General features: G+C 43.1%; 1 protein-coding gene across 1 annotated transcript in view; it reads right to left on the bottom strand.

Moving 5' to 3' along the window:
- Window positions 1–372: 372 nt before the first annotated feature.
- Window positions 373–19,672, bottom strand: part of pak5 (p21 protein (Cdc42/Rac)-activated kinase 5) — a 36,806-nt gene continuing 17,506 nt past the window's right edge. The window contains exons 3-11 of the mRNA XM_071527929.1: window positions 15,953–16,792; window positions 10,114–10,323; window positions 9,387–9,528; window positions 8,945–9,099; window positions 7,163–7,296; window positions 2,794–2,920; window positions 2,061–2,186; window positions 1,322–1,456; window positions 373–529 (exon numbers count right to left, since the gene is read on the bottom strand). Of these exons, the coding sequence (XP_071384030.1) occupies window positions 374–529; window positions 1,322–1,456; window positions 2,061–2,186; window positions 2,794–2,920; window positions 7,163–7,296; window positions 8,945–9,099; window positions 9,387–9,528; window positions 10,114–10,323; window positions 15,953–16,792 (2,025 nt within the window). The 3' untranslated portion in view covers window position 373. The remainder of the gene's footprint in view (window positions 530–1,321; window positions 1,457–2,060; window positions 2,187–2,793; window positions 2,921–7,162; window positions 7,297–8,944; window positions 9,100–9,386; window positions 9,529–10,113; window positions 10,324–15,952; window positions 16,793–19,672) is intronic.

Raw genomic sequence — 19,672 nt, 5'->3', positions numbered from 1 at the left:
AGTCTGGGAAGAAAGAAGACTGCAGCGGGGGCGAGCCAGCCCACACATTTCTACTGGACATCTAACGGTCTAGTGAGTTCCTCTGGCACAGTACACTCTGCTACTCCGGTTCAGAGTTTCAAAATAGTAGATGATGTTTTCTTCTTTTCTCTGTCTTGTTTTCTTGGTTTTTTTTTTTTCTTAGATATTCCTCTAGCTAATCTACTTCACGGTTACAGGTGTGAGTGGTACTTTAGTGGCGCGCCACCAAGCGGCGGGTGTTTTGGCTGGGTGAGGGCATCGCCGCCCTGGTAGTGTGTGTGTTTGTGTGTGTGTGTGTGTGTGTGTGTGGGCAGGCGGGGGGGGAGGGGGTAGGTGGTCAGGTTAGGCCAGGTCAGCGGTGGCGATAGTGCCTCATTAGGGGGACAATGCAGGAAGGGGGTCCCGACATCTTGAGGAAGGGATGCTGGAGCAGTTCCAGGGCCGTGGCTCTCTGAGACGGCTCCCGCACCAGCATCAGGTCCAGGAAGGCCCTCAGAACCGACGAGACCTGGAGGAAGAGGGAGGGAGAATCAATTCAATGCTGGTCATTAATTCGGTCTCATACCATTCATTGTAAAGGGAAATCTACTATTAATACAATTATATGCTGGCAGCAGCTTGTGAGTGACAAATTCTGCTGGTCACATGAGTGTAACAGGGACAGTTTGGGTTGAAACATTGCTGAATAAACCACATAGAAAGAATTCATTCATATACACAAATCGTTTTCGTTTTCAAGACATTATGCAAGCGTACTAATGGGCAAGATAAAGCTTTCATGACACTGAAACATTTGAAAACAACAGGAAGTCCTCCCCCACGAATGACTAATCCCCGTCTGGGCCAAACAGTAACAAATATGTCACCTTATTTTGAGCTGTAAGTGTAGTTCCCTTTTGGAATAATCAGTGAAATTTTGAATGCTGGAATGCAGCGATGAGATGCATCATTTCCCCAAGTTTTGTCAAAATTGGATCAGGTCATATATGTCTAATTGTGTGCATGATGTGTATGACACATAGATCAGTGAAAAAATGATAGAAAATTTTAATATGGATGTTGGTCAGTCTAGGCATCATATGATTAGAATGCCTTTATTGTCTTAATGCAGTCGTATCACAAGGTCTTGTTTGGAATGGTCATGTGGATTTTAATATTTTGACACAAGCACTGATATGTACTATCAATAAAGTTATGCTTCTTTAACACAAGCCAGCTTTACATTTTCCATCCCTATGCTAGCCTGTGCTCATGCTTCCTGTCCAGTAAACCTGCAGTCAGGTGTCAAGGACTCTCTTACCTTGTGAGACTCTTTTAGCCGTGGGGGCAGGTTGTCTCGTATCCTCCTCATGGCCTGCAGAGGGGGCTCGTTGAAGTAAGGGGGCTCCCCATCCACCATCTCTATCACCATGATGCCTAAAGACCAGATATCCACCTACACACACACACACACACACACACAAGAACATTGAGTCTTTCCACTGGATTTGAAGTCAGTGATCCATTAAATGTACGGTATATGTCTCTCTTGATTCAGCTTCTGACCATTTGAGATGGATGAGTCAATGTGAAGAGTCCATTAGAGCAGTGTTTCTCAACATGGGGTCCGGGGACCACCAGGGGTCCTTGAGGGGGTTCCAGGAGGTCCCCAGCAAATTGGTGAATTGTTAAACTTCACCATTATTCCATTTACAAGAAGTTAACACAATTAGAGAATGTAGAAGAAAGACTATTTTGATCATAGTTTCTCTGTTATCTCTCTACCTACAAAACAGATAGTGATGGAATTCTGGACAAAATCATATCAAACAATAAAAATATTCTCAGATTTGGGTCCAAGAGACAACATTTCATTAAATGGGGGTCCGTGGCCCTAATGTGGATTAAATTAGGGGTCCTTGATATGAAAAAGGTTGAGAATCACTGCATTAGAGCAAAAAAGTGCATCTGTGTGTGTGTGTGTGTGTGTGTGTGTGTGTGTGTGTGTGTGTGTGTGTGTGTGTGTGTGTGTGTGTGTGTGTGTGTGTGTGTGTACTCACCTCAGTCCCATAAGGTAGTCTAGAGATGACCTCCGGTGCCATCCAGTAGGGCGTGCCCACGAGGGACTTTCTCTTGGGCACCTCTTTGGAAACTTGGGCACAAAAGCCGAAATCCGACAGCTTGATCTGCACAACAAACACACAAACACATCGCTGCCTTCAGCTTTCACACTCTGCCAACGAGTGTCTTCAAATCTGAGGACACACAGTCACAATGTTGTTGTTTTTTTCCAACATGAAAATGTAGCATAAATGTTCATGTTAGATTTTATTACTTCAGAACGTCAGTGTGTGGTGTCAAGAAGTGCACTGACCCTTTATGATGAAGAGCTTTCATAGAAGACACTAATCCCGCATATTAGTGGTTAATTATCCTTCAATTAATCATGTCTTATCAGCTCGTTAGGAGGCATTAGGCAGGATTTAATTACTGGGGCCTAAGTGGTAATTGATGATGATGAGTTTCTGGCACTGGCTGTTGACGAGCAGCAGGACTGGCACCCATGGAGAAGGTCAGTGTGTGTGTGTGTGTGTGGCAGAGACACGGAGACTATGATACTGGCATATATTGATACTGAGCTAGTGTGGTAAACAGGGGCAGTAGCAGGGTGTTATTAACACCTGGGGTTGTGTAAAAGGAGATCATCTGCTTCTTAATGCCCTGATGTGAATTGTGAATGTAGAACACACACACACACACACACACACACACACACTGTTTGTGTGCCCTTACCCTGCCATCACTGGTAAGGAGAATGGAGTCACTCTTAATGTCGCGGTGGATGACGCCCTGTGTGTGGAGGTAGGACAGAGCCCTCAGCACCGACACACACACCGTAGCAATCTGCTCCTCATTCATCCTGTGAGGAAACACACATACACACACACACACACACACACACACACACACAGAAAAACAGACACGTCAGTGGTGACAGTAAAAGTAGGAGAGCATGTAGCACAACAGCTGACATACTGATAAGTTTTGGGAGATGACTTCTCCGGTGATTTTTCACAGTAAACTCCAACTTCAACATTAAAATAAAATAATTTTCTGGGATTATATACGATAACAAGAATCCACAAATGAATTGAATACAATGGACTCAAAAAGTAAATTTGTTAGTATTTTCAGCAATACTTGACAAAGTAAAGATAAAGAAGTACAGCCTTTTCATTTCACATGGTTTCCCAATTACTGATTTAATACTCAAATAATGTTCCCGCTACAGACCTTCCAGATAGGCATGGATGACTTCAACAGTTGTTTCTACTTACTGATTTTCCTATTGATCTCTACTTGGAAAGTGCTAAAGGCAACTGTGCCTATCTTGAAACGCGATGGGAAGAAGAACACAATGATTGAAAACTGTTTTTATAACCTCAGTCCTGGTTTAACCACATTAACCACATACTGGACACTGCCTCAGAGTGAAGTCCAAAACTGAATCTGCATAGAGAGATCCACAAATATGCTAAAAAGCTTGAGAGTGTACCTGAGATGAATATATCACATTGGATATCAGATGCTTATGTGTTACAGAATTTTAGAGGTCATTGTGCTAAAAATTAGTAGTTTATTCAGGTATATTCTAAATCTGCCAACCAAAAATGTGAGCAGCATTTACCGAGGGGCTTTAGCTTTTAACTCTTCATCAAATACGGCTGAAAATTCCCTCAGATTAAAGCTGACAGTTTGCACTTAAACTTAATTGTAATTTTGTCATCCCATATCCCAACTAATACGACTATGTTGCCCCAAAACTTCTGGAAGTCATAGTATTTTAAATGATAATACACATCTTTGGAGGAGGAGGAAATGTCAAAATATCCATTGTGTCTTTGGCTCCAGCACAGACCATAGATTTGAGTCCGGCTTCAGACTTTGCTGTAGTTCTGAAGAGATTACTGTCCGATACAGAAGCGATGGCACAGAAATCCTGTTTTACCATATCCCCTCCTAGCCTGTAGTGGCTGTAGTCAGGCAGGCGGTAGGGTCCCATATGGAGAGACGGGGCAAGCGGTGCGTCTGGCTGAGCTCACACATAAACTCACACAGCTCCACTGAACATTAACATCAAGACCCAGCTGGCCAGGCCGTGGTGTGTATGTGTGTGTGTGTGTGACTCTATATATGTGTGTGTGTGTGTGTGTCCACGTAGTGCCTTCATCTGCCTTCATATACACATATGTACACACAGATGCCCTCATTTGCATACATACAACTAAGCATACACACTTTGTATCATTATCACACGCAAATACTGTACATACACAGGCATACACAGTCACTGACACACACACACACACACACACACACACTGCTCTCTCTCTCTCTTTAACTCTCTCACACACTCAAACACACACCTCCCTTTCATCTGCAGTCCCTTTATCTCCCCTTGTGCCGCTGTCCCCTCTCACTGCGCAGGATCCCATTGTCTTAGCAGTCGCTTACAAACTTGTCATTATGAGGAACAACCCCCAGGCCACACACACACACACACACACACACACACACACACACACACACACACACTGACACACACACTTCCCACTGCAGATTGCGGCAGATTTTATTGTCACACATGTATGCATTCACAATCACAAGAGATAAATGAGCCTTCTGCTAATAGAAAAACAACTGGCTAACTGAAAGTGAATGGGATGGAGATGTGTACACAAAGGCAATTCACCTCTTAGTGCCCCCCCCCCCCCTCGCGCTCTCTCTCTCTCTCTCTGTCAGACACACACGTATACACACAATCAAACAGAAAACAAAGGATTGCTGAAATAGAAAATTGTTTCAAACGCACAGTGAAAAACAATTCTAATGAGCCTGTAAATGTTGTCAAGGGGAGGAGACACACACACACACACACACACACACACACACACACACACACACAAACACATACACACACGCAGGCATGCATGCACACACACAAGTTCACACACACAAATACACATGCTGTTTCTGTTACACTGGATGAATCCCTGTGAAGTGCAAGTCATTAACAACCTCCAGAGTATAATTGAAATTTGAACCTACTTGAAATGGCTCAGGAACATGGACGCTGCACATGGTGAGGCCCATTCTGCCATTGTTCACTCGCCTGCGTGTGTGTGTGTGTGTGTGTGTGTCTCTACGTATGTCTGTGTGTGTATGTGCAGGTGTGTGTGCGTTGGCAACAACCCATGGAGCTGATGAGGCTTGCACAAGGAGAAGCAGGCTGCAGCCATTTCCACAACAAAAGGCCTAACAGAAATAGAACAAGGCTTCACCTGGACAAAAATGGCTGAATTCATCGAGGGAAAACACATCGCCTTGTTTCCTATGCTATCAACTCGGGGATTTAACGCTGACAATTCAATCACGTACCCACACAAGGTGTTTAATTACATCTAGGAACTAAAATCACATTTAGTAAACATGTTTTTCCTCTTTCTTTGTTTCCTTCTTCTGATTGGTGATAATCACCAGGATATCAATGCCAATTCTGGAGCTATTATGGCTTTTATATAACATATTAAAGTATTCTGTTTGTATTGTGCATTTATTGTGCATTTCTACCCCTCCAACTGTCGTTTCAATGGTTAGAAAACTGGTTAGAAAACATGGAACATAGCAGGAATCTCATTTTCCTCTAAATGGCGCGAAACTTCAGCCTGTCGTGAATTTCCCACCCACATTTAGTTCCACTCAAAATCCAACAAACCCATGTGGGGTGTTTGATTGTGTACATGTGTTGTTTGAGAGAGAGGGCGAGAGAGACAGAAAGGGGGAAAGGGAGCGTGAAAAAGAAACATGTGTGCCCAATAATATCCCATTTACTGAGATTTCCATTAGTACCTCTAAAAGCTCTCACGTGTGCACTCACACACACACATACACACACACACACACACACACACACACACACAGGCAAACATCTGTGTGGGAGACTGTGACTGTTCAAAATACTTCACAGCTACAGCGGTGCTCAGCCTCACCAAAGCGTGTTATTAGCATCCGACACCGTGCAGTGCTAATGCTGACACTCCACGCAAATGACTGTAATTAAACACCAAGCACAAAGTAAGCTTAAAACAATGAGGCGGTGGCTTAGAAACACAACTCAACAACAGAGGAGCAATTAGGAAAAGTTGGAGAACAATAACTCTAATTTTCTATTGTGTGAAGTTTTTTTGGGGTGTAGAGAAAATGACCCTACCATTATGATTCTGAACAACAGCTCCCTGCTTGCTAGTTGTCAGTTAAACTCACTGGATGCCACAAATCGCCATAACAGGGTCTCGCTAGCCGCACCTGAACATCACAGGTATTTCAGTAGTGCAATTCCAGTTAATAGCCACATCCCTTGTCTTTCCACACATCTGAAAGAAAACTGTGTGGAGAAGAGCCTCCTCCCTCTCTAGAACAAGCTTTCTGTCATTTTTGGGGGAATCAGACACTGTCTCAGTATTTCAGTCCAGACTCAAGACCGATTTATTCAGCACAACCTTCCTTAACATCCACCTTATCTGCCATTCCTTTCTCTTTGTTTACTTCCCTGCAGTCTGTCATTCACTTTGCCTCACACCACCCCGGTACTGTTGATTGCTATCATATCCACTCTCACACATGCATGGTGGCATGTACAGATAAACACACACACAAACACACACACAAGCAAAACATCATACACACAATCTCCGGCCCCATTTCTTGGACTTTGCGTTGTACTTGTTTTATCTCTTGTTTTTAATCGCCCTTGTTTTATCTGTTTGTACATTCTTTGTTTTCTGTAGAACATTTGTTTGACTGATTGTGAAAGTGCTCTATGAATAAATTTGATTTCAGTGACATCACATGGCATCATAGATACAGGAAAATATTATTTTTAATGATCATGTCTGGATGTCCAGACATGATCTTCTAAATTCTGGCTAAACACTGAAAAACCATCTGATCTGGAGCCGCCTGTCTCATGAAGTGAGATTAGTGGGTTAGTGGAGCAGTAAATTCTAATAATGTGGGCTCTAAAAACTATGAAAACAAAAACAAACGTACAGATTTCTCTGCTGCTGTGTAATTTCAGCTTCAGAGACACGCGATTGGTTACCTGGTGTGAGTGACGATGTCGGTGAGCGCCCCGCCCTCGAGGAACTCCATGACGACCCACAGCTCGTCTCCCACCAGGTAGCTGTTGTACATGTCCACCACGTTCTCATGGTGGTAGTCCCGCATGATCACCACCTACACCACAGAGAGAGAGAGAGAGAGAGAGAGAGAGAGAGAGAGAGAGAGAGAGAGAGAGAGAAGAGAATTACATTGCTGATGCAGAGTAAAGCAATATCACTATCACAGTATTTACAGCAGCCATTAAAAGGGCATGGAAATAACTTTTCACACTTCCAGTCATTATATTTATGTGTTTCCCAGTTCAATTTCTGTTTGCAAGTGAAGCGAGAAGATTTCTATTTATATTGGAAACTCATGTGATAAAGAACTATCACATTCCATGGACTATAAATCATATATTCTGATTCTTTGAAGGCCATTTTATATTTGTAAAACAATTATTGCAATATTTCACAAAGTATTTGCCCTAATCAATGTTGTATTTTTTTTTATCAATACCCAAAATCTAATTTGTGGGAATATGTGAGTGTGGTATAATGAATTAATCTCTGAATATTTCAATAATTTAACTTTCTTTTTTCTAATTTGTAGATGTCATGGAGGCTTAACTATAAAAGGATTACATTGAAAAATTAATAGGATAACATGAAGCACATTAGTTGCCAATTGAACACCCACTGCTACGCAAATGCATTCACTGTACACACATGCATACATGCATGCATGCATTCTCATGTGCACACACACACACACACACACACACACACACACACACATAAACACACACTCAGACCCAAAATAGAATCTGTGCAAAATTGCTTGATGGAGGAAAAACACAGTTCACCCTCTACTCAATTTCACCTTTGCTAGTTTCTGCTAAACAAGTAATCATGAAGTATGCAAATATGGTTAAATTAAACAGGGATATTATTTGCCGAAATGGGAAATGTACCAATAATAGGGACTGCGTATAGAGCTTATTTTTTCAGTAGTTCACAGACCGTGAATAGAATCAGTTACTGTATGAATAATTTACAGACTTGCCTGTGGTGTCCAGTAATGCATACACTAATGAATTTTTGGTAAACGAACGTGATTAAGGATGGCAAAATGTGTTTTGATTGTCATGGAAATGTATCACAGAAATATAGCCGAACTGAACTTTGCATGTTGTTGGTTAATTAGCAAGGTAGCAAGCAAGCTGCCATGAGGAAATTAGCTGTGGGTTGGTGAGATCTAATTTTAGCCATTTTCCATTAAACAAGTTATCTTAAATGATGTTATTTTATCTTGTTCCATCCCTGCTTCTGCTATAGGAAACAGCTCGTCGAGCTAGCAGCAATCGGTGAACACTGTTAGCTCTGATCTCAGATGTGATGTGGGAGTGAGGCGGTACGCTCTATATTGGCGTGGGTCAGTCTGACACAGCAGCTCACAACAGGACTGAAGAGGTGCAACTCAAACCTACACCTCCAAACCCCAAAACACTCCTCTACACATCACGCTCCCTGTTACACAACCTAACATGTAAAACAACAAGGGAAAAGGCATCTGATATTCACAACAAAATGTATTAATGCATGAATTTATGAATACCTAGTGATGCCAATAACATGTGGGTGTTAAAACGTACTTCTTTAGGTGTCAGCATGCCTTGAGACAACGCTACTTTCTGCAGAGAGACTACAGCTAGAAGTCAACAGTTATGCTACTCCTCTGCCTGCAGTCCCATCTAAACCCCATCTCTGTCAGCCTTTCACACCTCATTGAAGAGCAGCTCTCTCCTCTGCTGTTTCCTGAGGTCCATCTTCTTCACCGCCACCTGCTTGCCGCTGTGTTTCTCGCTGGCGATGCACACGATGCCCGTGGAGCCCTCGCCGATCTTGATGAAGCTGTCCAGGTATTCCCGAGGGTCGCCTGATGGCACACAAGCATGAATCAATTATGCTGCAGCATCGGAGAAACTTTTGTTGAAGAACTTGGTATGCTCTGCGATTCATAATGAATTAGAATTCTGAAGCTTAACGATTATATTATACTTAAACATGTACTGTATATAATAGAGATCTCAACGCTTCTACAGATTCTTAAGTATTATAACTTGGCTCTGTCCTCCTGTTTTAAACTACTACACTGTTAAACCTCTACAGTGGCTAGAGCTGTATATTCCCCTCCATTTTGAAAATCTGGAGTCCATTTCTCACCCGGGTTGACCACCAGTTGTAGTGCAGCTCTGAACTGCTCATGGGAGACTCTGGAGGGCTGTGTGTCTGAGCTGGAGCCCCAGGAAGGAGGCGGGTAGGCCCCCGGGGGGATGTAGGGCGACGAAGGCTGCGAGTAGGCCCCCTGGATGGAAACACACACACACACACACACACACACACACACACACACACAGAGCAAGAGAGAGATGGCTTTTAAAGAGGCCCTATTAAAGGAATTCAATTTCCCTCTATTAATATAGTTATTGCTTTTTGAAAATAGTTTTGGATTAACTCCAGTCAACACATCATGACAGACTCTTTACAGTCAGGCAAGTTTGCACTATTTGAAGTGAAAAGTCTCCACTCAGCAGGTTTGCCTCATTTGAATTATAGGAGCTGATATCATCAGCCAATCAGGGCCCAGTATTGTGACTATTCTGCCCATGACGACTTCAAATACATTCAACGATTACACTTTTAATATTTATATATTTACTTGCAAAACATCCCTAAAAAACATTATTTTAATCTTGAGCAATAGAAAACAATTTTGGAAACAAAATCAATCAATCATGATTACAGAATAATATGGGACCTATAAAGACTTAATAGTACCATGGATATAGGACATGCTGAGTCAGCTAGCACAGAATGTCTATATACATGTCAAATTCAATACATGCATGTCTATAGAGATTTGTATGCATTATTCAAACAGTGAACGTACCTGAGGGGTGTATGGTGGGCTGGGCTGGGAGGGGGGGTGATGGTAGGGTGAGGGTTTGTAATGGTGGAAGACAGGGGGGTAGGGCAGATGTACAGGGGGGTAGCCAGGCGGCTTGGTGTGGCTCTGAGGTAGCTTGAGAGGCCCTCGGGGGTAGGTGTCACCACCCGGAACCTGCGGACTGCCGTCCCGCGACGGACGCTCGTAGTCGCCCTGAGAGAGAGGGCACAAGGACTGGGTCAAGTGTCTGAATGGGTCAAATTTTAAAGAAATTTCATGTTTTCTGTACAATTTGTCTCACAGTTACAGTACACAGGCGTCCCCCGGGTGTGTTGTGGTGCATCACCAGGGCTTCGGTACATGCATTTCCGTAGCATTCTTGACTTATTGAATGCATTGAATGGAAATATTCCATTCATGGCTACCACTTTGTGAAATAATACTTTCCTCCTTGATCAACATACATTCTGAAACAAAAATTGTCTCCTTGTACATGCACAAACACATAAAACTCCTGCAAACACTCCCTCTGTGTTAACAGTAAAATGTCGGCTCCACTCCCAGGTCTGTCTGCAGGTACGTTAGCCCTAGACAGATCTAATGGAGGACATTTAGTCCAGAGGACAGGGACCATACTTTATCATTAGCACCCCACACTGCTCCTCAAACACTCCATTCATCACACAGGAGTCCAGGGAGCACCCAGATCTGGGACGCGCCACTTCCTTAAGATCCCATTTTAAAAAAAGTTACAGTCGAAGTTACATGTAAACCTCCTTACACTCTAGATAACATACTGTGATGATCGACGGAACAAACAAAACATGTGGGGGTCCTGAAATGAAGTTATGAAATTATAATCTAAGGTAAATGTATCTAACATGACACATTTAAAGAGATGACAGTGACACTGGCTAAATATCAATAGTCCAGGGTGGACTAAACAGGACAGTGTGATGCAGAAACTCGACTAATGCACTGACAGTAGAGGAGCAGGCTGCCTCCACCCTGAGGAGACTAAATTAAATTACCTTTGCCACTCCTCCCAAAAACGCACTTCAACCAGCATGATTTTCTGTCTCATAAATTCTCAAGAGACAGAGAGGATAATAGAAAAAATTTCTCTCTCTCTGTCTCGCCCTCTCTCGCTTGCTCTTTATTTGTTTCTCTCTCAATGACTATCGCTCTTTATCTATTACACTTCCACACAGAGAGAGACGCACATACACACACACACACACACACACACACACATAGACAGGGCAAGAGGAGGAGCCCTGATGTGTTGGGATGGTGTATAATTACATGGTGTGAACTCCTTTAATCAATCACTCTCAGGCAGGTGGGGAGGGGTGGTGGTGCTGGGATGGCCCAGTCTCGGGCCCCCCTATCGTTGGCCGGCACCGCTGGCTGGCTGTCAGCCAAGGGTCTCCTGATCCATGTTGGTTAAACGCGCATTAATCTGAGTTTGGCAGGGTAATCAACAACCTAACTCAACTGTGAAATTGAATTCCGCGGTGGAACATCGTTCGGCCAGTTTTATGCTAAGGCTGCAGAAAGGGAAAGTGCCGCAACATCAATTTGTCACCGAGAGCTGCGGCACTGAGCTCACGCTTGCCACACAACAGAGAGAGAGACAGAGAGAGAGAGAGAGAGACAGAGAGACAGAGAGAGAGAGACAGAGAGAGAGAGAGAGAGAGAGAGAGAGAGAGAGAGAGAGAGAGAGAGAGAAAGAGAGAGAGACAGAGAGAGAGAAAGTGAGTGAGTGAGTTAGTGTGTATTTTCTGTCTTTGTGTGTCTGTGTGTCTGTGTGTGGCAAAGTCTCCATGCTGTCTACTATTACATCCCCACCGGCTCCCAACAACGGCGGGGAAAGAGAAGGATTTAGTTCAGTGGTATGAGTGGGTTGAATGAAAGAAAGAGAAGAAAAGACAGAGAATGAGAGAGAGGAGAGGGGTGGGTTTGTTACATGGTCCATGAGCCAAGAAGAATAGTGATTCTTAAGCTGCCAGATGACTTAGTGTGCTCTTTGTTTTTCCTTGCCAGTGCCGCAAATTCTCCTACAAGCATCACAAGGCAAATTAGGCTGCGTTGTTTCCTAAGCCAACACTTCAATATGGCCTATTTCCCATTGGGTTTAACACAGAACTAAACAACAAATAGAATATCAAATCAAATCTTTAAAGTTTTTTCACGCCAAATACAGTCAGATTAGAGTTCATTTCTTTTAGCTTTTCTATAGATACCTTTTTTTTTTTTTTTTACCATTTTACAATGAAAAAAATACTAAACAGGTGTGTTTCAACAACAATCCAAACATGCAATTTCAATGGGAATCTAATGGGAATGGGAATCATGTTTTCCTCACTTTAGCCTTGAATCTTTACATTCCTTACACATTTCTGTGAAACTATTTCTGCTCAAGCACAGCCGCTCAGAAAGAATAATATGTAAGAAAAAACGACCTCCTCCTGCCGCAGCTCCAATCCTGCTACTCTTGCATTCTCCGTGGCTGTTTTTTTGTACGAGTGTGTGCATTTCTCTTGAGTGGCTATTTACTGAGGCATGCAGGTTAAATGGTTTTTCATCAAGGCACCCTGGGATCTACATCAGCAAACCCAGTTCTTTTCTCAGCTACTGGACTCGCAGTGTGTGTGAAGGAGGGATAGTGGACGGGTGTGATAGCACTACACACACTCCTATAATGGGCCTAATGGGACAGTGTAATAGGAAGGCTTTGGAGAACAATATCTAGGAAAGAAAAGAACATTTTAGAGAATCACCACTGTTTCTGTTATTAACTCTGTTATTAAGTTGACAACATCTTTCCTCTCCCCTCTACTGTATACAACCTGTTCTAAAATCCTGTAATGTAGTGTATGTAGTATGATGCATTCATATTCGTTTAAAGGAGACAACACAAATGACTTATACTGGAAACATAAGGTTGCATTACACAGCCAGTAATGCATGGGACGTTTGTTTGCTGATGTCTATAGTGTGGAGGCATCTCTCGGGTCTCCTGGTCGCTGCTGCTGCTCCACTGGAGCAAGTCGCAGGCATTTGGCTGGTAGGAGAACAACTGCTGCACAGCGCTCAGTGCCAACACACTCACACACGCTGTTCACACCAAGGCAAGCCACAAGCCATGAAACATAAACTATGAAATAATCTAATTGCATGTAATTCTGCTCATAATTAAATAAGAATTTTACATTTATATCTTTTTCGTCATGATCATTTTGTTTTTATTGGTAATCCCTGCTGAATGTAATATTACCCGTTGCTCATGGGTAATATTACATTGCTCATTTTGCACATCACTTTGATCATCACCTTAAGTGGGAATTTGTGAGATCTGTTTTTTTTTTTTTTGTTTGTTATCGGCAACATCTTCAGTGATAAGCGACCATTGCACAGAGACTGCTCTTCTTAAAGTTACTAACATCCTTCTCCTTGCAGCTGACGCTGGTGGCTGCTCAGTTCTTGTCCTCTTAGATCTCAGCACACTGTTTGACACAGTTGACCATGACATACTACTAAACCACCTTGAATGCTGCTCTTTGATTTGATTGATTATTTTCTTACCTGACGACCAGAACCTTTTCTGTAGCAGCAGCTCACCTTGACTCAAGGCCTGCCTATCAGATATTAAGAAGTGCTAGATATCCCAAAATTTCCTCCAAATAAATGACAACAAATCTGAGTTTGTTCTTTTTGGCCCACCAAACTATTAACATACTTAAGGGTGATCTTGGCTACCTACCAGCCTGTGTTAAGGTGGCTGCTAAAAACCTGAGTGTGGTATTTGATATGTTTCCTCTTTAAAATAAGATCCTTTCTATCCTTTGCAGGCCTTGAGAGGGTTATTCATGCTTTTATCTCATCTCATCTAAAATACTGTAACTCCTTCTGCTCTGGCCTCAGTGAGAGATTTTGTTTGCAGCTATAGTGGAAAATGCAGCTGCAAGGCTTCTGACAAATTCCACTTTAGCCTCTCTTCACCTGCTGCCAGTTAGTTTTAGAATTGATTTTAACATTTTACTGACAACTTTTAAGGCTCACCGACACTGGGCATGGCTCTCCTGGCAGTATCAAACACTTAGTTAATTACTAAAGGTGACCAAAAAACTAAGGCTAGACAAATCAGTATCATCTTTTAAATGACTCCTCAAAACGTACTTTTATGAACAGGCTTTTTGCATGCCCTTTTTTTGTTCCTCTTGGTTTATGTTTTATTTGTTACTTTACAAACTATTTATCCTCTCTTTTATTCTTCTCCCTTCTCCTATTCTTATCTTCAATTTTTATTCATTTGTTTAATTGCTTTTTGTGCTGTCTTTCACTTTATTGGCTATGTAAAGCACTTTGTAACTTTGTTTTGAAAAGCACAATATAAACAAAGTTTTTTGTTATTATTATTGGACATTCTGTCGATTAAGGTTGAGTTTCTGTGGTTTTCTCTTTTCTTTGTCTGTTCAGCTATGGTGGCTATCGCTGCTCATGCTAATTAGCATGCTAATTCTTCTATTTAGTCCAAACAAATCGCTGTTGCTGCAGCTGGAAATGTAAAATGCTCTCTCATTTTTTATGCACCAGAGGATTTTTAATAGGAAAGACAAGCAAATGTGACAAATGTAAAAGCTTTCATGAACAGGGTATAGGTTGAATCACTACTGTGTCATATCAATCTGCGATAGTAGCAGAACAGACATTTATTTATATATTTCTGCTCTGGTTTGCTCTGGTCTCGTTTGATCTAATCTGGTCTTATGTGGTCTGGTCTGTTGTGCCTAGAATGGTCTCTTCTGGTTAGACTTGATTTCCTCATCACAAATAAGAGGTTGTTACACTTCTGGGAGTGTGCTTTTGACATGATGAGCATTAATTAACAGTCTCATCTTAGGACAAGATAAGTATACTATGCTCTCAAAAGACGGTTCTTCAGCCCTTCAAGATGCAATCATGATTAGTATATTTCTCCACATACATTTTGGCTGTAGGTCTGTATCTGTCTGTCTCTGTCATGAAGTAATGGATGGGGAGACTCCAAAGTGAACCACTCTCTTCCTCTCTTCCATCTTAAACATCCCATTTCTTTCTCTCTCTTTCTTCCTGCTATAACTCTTCCTCTCCCATCTCCCTTTCTCCTCCGCTTTCCTTCAGTCCTCTCTTTGCCTAGTCTCTCTCAGTCTGTCTCTCTAGCTTTCAGTGCTATCTGGTTGATGGTCAGTGTGTGCATTAATTGATTTGCGTGCAGAGAGAGTGGCTGTTGAAGAGGGGTAATTCTGTATGTGGCAGCGCCTGCCTCCACTGGGGGAGAGTAGATTAACACCTGACACCATCTATCTAGCAGGAAGGCCAGCAAAACGGATGGAGAGGATGAGAAAGAGCAAGAAACAGAGAGGGAGACAGAGAGACTGAGAGACAAGAGAGGGAGAGAGAGAGAGAGAGAGAGAGAGAGAGAGAGAGAGAGAGAGAGAGAGAGAGGAGAAAAATATACAGAGAAGAGAGTGTAGGTGGATGGGGGGTGTGAGATAAGGGCGCAAGTGCCAATATATCTGTAATTTTCTCTGCAATGGTTCTAAGGGCTTGTTAGAGATTTCACTGTAGTGTTAAAACCTTTCCTGGACAGTCACTGTAACTGGGTAGCTTATATACTCAGCTGTTTAGCATGAACTGAGATGAAAAAGTATAACTTGTATAAGAAATTGTTGAATAAATGTACTAAAATACATCTTTTGTGTTACAAAAACACTTATGCAAAGCACTATCAGGTTGGCATATACAGTACGCTGAAGGACAGATGAGAGAGTTTGCATCCAAAGAGTTGCAGACATACCTTGACTATGGTCTGTGAGTTGGTGAGACTCTCTGAGAGGCGGGGGTAGGTGTAGGAGCTGTATGGGTGGGCCTGAGGAGGGTTCTTGAAAGCCCCACTGGCCCCATACGGGACATTGGGCTCCTGCAGCCCAGAGCCCGACTGAGACCGCTGCCGTATAGCCGGCGTGGGGCTGGTCTGAGTCACGTAGGAACTCTTGGGTCGCTTTTCGTACTCGTCCCGCAGGCCGCCGTAGCTCCACTCGCTGTCTGGGTAGTTGATCTGTTCGCTGTGGAGTGAGGCGCGAGACGGCGTGCCCACTGACGTGTCCCGGTAGTCCTGGCTGGATGAGCCGCCCACAGACGCCCGGTAGTAGCCGCTGGAGCCCACCCCGCTCCCCACTGTGGAGGCCACCTCATCAGCCGAGCGCCCTTTGCTCTCCAGGTAAGTGTGGTAGTCCGGCGGCAGCTTGCCGTAGTCTGATTTCTGGGGCATAGCGTCCGGGTAGAAGGGGCTGCGTATTGGGTGCGAGTGGCCATTCTGCTTGGGGAAGCGATAATGCCTCCCCACGGCCCAGTCCCCATCTATGGAGAAGCCTGGCTTGCCAGGCTCCAGAGAGAAGTCCCTGCTGGAGGTGTCCAGGTCACAGGAGTAGCGGGAGTAATAGTGGCTGAAGCCATTCTCCTCCGGGGCGTTGGGATGACCGCCGCCAGGCGGTTTGGAGCTGCTGCCGGCCTGGTGGGGGCCTGGTGGGCTCTCTTTACGCAGGGAGTTGGAGCGCGTCACTGAGATGTTGTCAAACTCCTCCAGCAGGCCGTTGATGGATGCGTCCTTGGGCGGCCGGTTCCCTCTGACGATGGTCTACAGGAGGAACAAACACATATACACTTAGCACACAAGAGAACCAGCTGGCTGATAGTTTGATGGATGTCTTGTAGATAGCCCTGATACCTTGGGTTGCAGTACATTCCATTTCAGTTCAGCCATTTTTGGCTGAAAGCTGAAGGAGATGAATTGGAATTCCTGTTTAATCAAATTCAGTTAATTAACAACACTTAAATATTCAGGCTGGAATTTCAATTCATGTGTATCAGGGCTTAGTGACAAGTATGAAATGAATCATCACTTGCAATAAATGAATGCCAGTATTTGTCATCTGAAAGAACAGCAGGCATCATTCTACACAACCGCTAGTAGTTGTGAGTTAGGATGCAGCCAGAAAATGCATGGAAATAAATGGCGAGATACCTTCGATGCTAAGAGGAAACCAGTGGTAGATTGAAGGAGCTAATTCCTGCCCCATTTCCCTCGCAACAGATCAGCTTCATTTTCAGTGGGCTGATCAGGATACATTAATAGTCGTGACATTTGGTGTGGTGCTCGTAAGGCGCATGAACAGACATGCATGCGCACACACACACACACACACATACAAACAGAGAAAGAGAGAGTGAGGGGGAGAGAGGGAGAGAACATACGTGCTCACATCTGCTTCGAAGCGAATGCAGCTTAAACATCAGGGGTGCTGCTTATCCCCTCCTACCTTGTGCTAAACCCTTTACACGGCTGTGTCGTGAGTCACGGGGAACTGTGCGACAGCGGTACTCACAAAACTGCATTCTCTGGGAGGAATCAAAGTCTCTGTGTGTGTGTGTGTGTGTGTGTGTGTGCACGTGTGTATGCAGTTCTGTGGTGTCAACCCAGAGGATCAACACACCAGCACAGTGAAAAGCATGAGAGTGAGGGCAGAAGCCAATGACACAGCTTTTTATCTACCTGTCTCTCTACCACTTGGGTTTTATGGGAAACAATGCATTAGAACAATGGGAGCATGTTGTGTGACTGCTGAGTGCTGAGAGGAGGATGTAGGGGTTACTTGAATTTCAAACTCTTACACAACCTATCTGAGGGCTTTTTCTCATCATGGAACAAAACTAAAAAAAAAAAAAAGCTTATTTTGTTGCATAAAGCCTCTGACTGTGTTTCAGCGGTGCTTCCCTTGCATTACAGCCTCAGAATAGGTTTCAAAAGCTGAATGTACAAAATATTTGGGTCATCTTCTTCATATTACGTTGCAGCCCCTTTTGCACAGTCCACATCTCAATTGTCTCCTCCTTTGTGATTGGTGTAGATTTAATAAGGGAAATCAATACGGGATAATAGCTTTTACCTGGATTCACCTCATCAGTGTGCTTCATGAAAAGAGTAAGTGTCCCTAATACTTTGGACATTCAGGGTATTTGCCCCTTAATGCTTTTATGGTCTCAGAGTTCTCAGCCTCATGTCCCAAAGCATGACTCATCCAGCTGGCGATGTTATTGTTATCACGTAAGTCTTTCACAAGCCTGGAAAAATCCTAAATCCACTGACTGTAACATCATCAAATTAACAGGTTCATAAAGCTGTAGCAGTCATGGAGCAGAATAAAGCTGAATTGAACTGAATTGAACTAGCTAAACTAGCTAACCGTGGTCCAGTGTACCTGTACCTCAGCTGGTACAGCATGGCACTAACATCACCAGGGATAAATGTTTGATTCCCACTATTGGTCCATGCTAGAAATGTACTTGATACTGTGAGGCACTTTGGATAAAAGTCCAACAAATAGCATATGGTAGGCCTATGTCATATGTCATATTAACTTTTAAATAGATGCAATAAACCAAGAAAGATCATGATCTACAGTGAACACTCTTCTCTACAGCCTCACTTTAATTAAATGGTATGCAGGTGTATGTTTACTGGGTATTTCAGAATGGCTTTGAACGAGACTGAGCCAATCAGAACTGAGCACTGGAACTATCCATTTTATAAACTGATATAAGCTACCGAAGACAGACTTTTCCAATGAAATGCTTATATTTCACTTTACAGATGAAAAGCTAATGTTATTAATTTGTGTGAAGGCTTGAAATACTAATAATAAACCGACTGCACGGCTCTCTAGGTACTTGTTAGTCCTTTCCACCGCTAAAGGTGTTTGCTTAACCCGACTCTTAGACCTAAGAGCGTCGCATCAGCAAGTTCTGCGACACACTTTGACAGGCCTCTCGCCTCTCTGTCTGTCACATTAAGTGTCATTCTTGTCCCTGCTGTAGTTTGCCCATGTCACATGTGCTGAGCCAGACGCAGAGAAAAGCTGGGATAATCATCACCTCTCAACAATATTTTGCTGACACAGGGAAACATCTAGACGCCTTTACTGAGCTGCAACTCCCACAACAACAGTGCTCCCATCTATATATGTATCTCAGCTCGACCAAGCTACTGCAAATAATAATGAAATAAAATAATGTTTACGTTGATGATTTTTCAACACCCCCCCCCCATATATCTGTGTAGCCACTTACTCCTAGAAACAGGTATTGAAAACTAGCTAACGTTAGCTAACATGCCATGATACAATATAATAGGAAGATGCTTGTGCCATAATGTCAGTGTGACTGTTTCTGTCCATTGATATATACAGTACAAGTTCTTGACTGTTGGTTGAAAGATCAATTGAAAATAAACATGGGGGTTACCATGGTGACCAGCCGGGAAACGTGCCAAACCAGCTTTCCCCTACCTCTTCTTCTCCTATTTTAACTTATACAGCCACAACTTTGTATTTTTGACCTCCACTTACTAGTTACTAGTGTTTTTTTCCACTGAAGAGCTGAATAATTTCTTTCCAGACTAAAAGGAAGCTCTCTGTACAAACCTCTCCTAGCAAGGCTAACACAGGTATACTTTCATCAT

The sequence above is a fragment of the Centroberyx affinis genome, unplaced genomic scaffold (assembly GCF_046629955.1).
Source record: "Centroberyx affinis isolate AG114_WGS23_722 - 3 ecotype Tasmania unplaced genomic scaffold, CSIRO-AGI_Caff_v1 ptg001590l_1, whole genome shotgun sequence".
NCBI classification, from domain to species: Eukaryota; Metazoa; Chordata; class Actinopteri; order Beryciformes; family Berycidae; genus Centroberyx; species Centroberyx affinis.
Note: the sequence above shows the minus strand (reverse complement) of the source record. Positions and strands in the feature narration are given on the sequence as shown.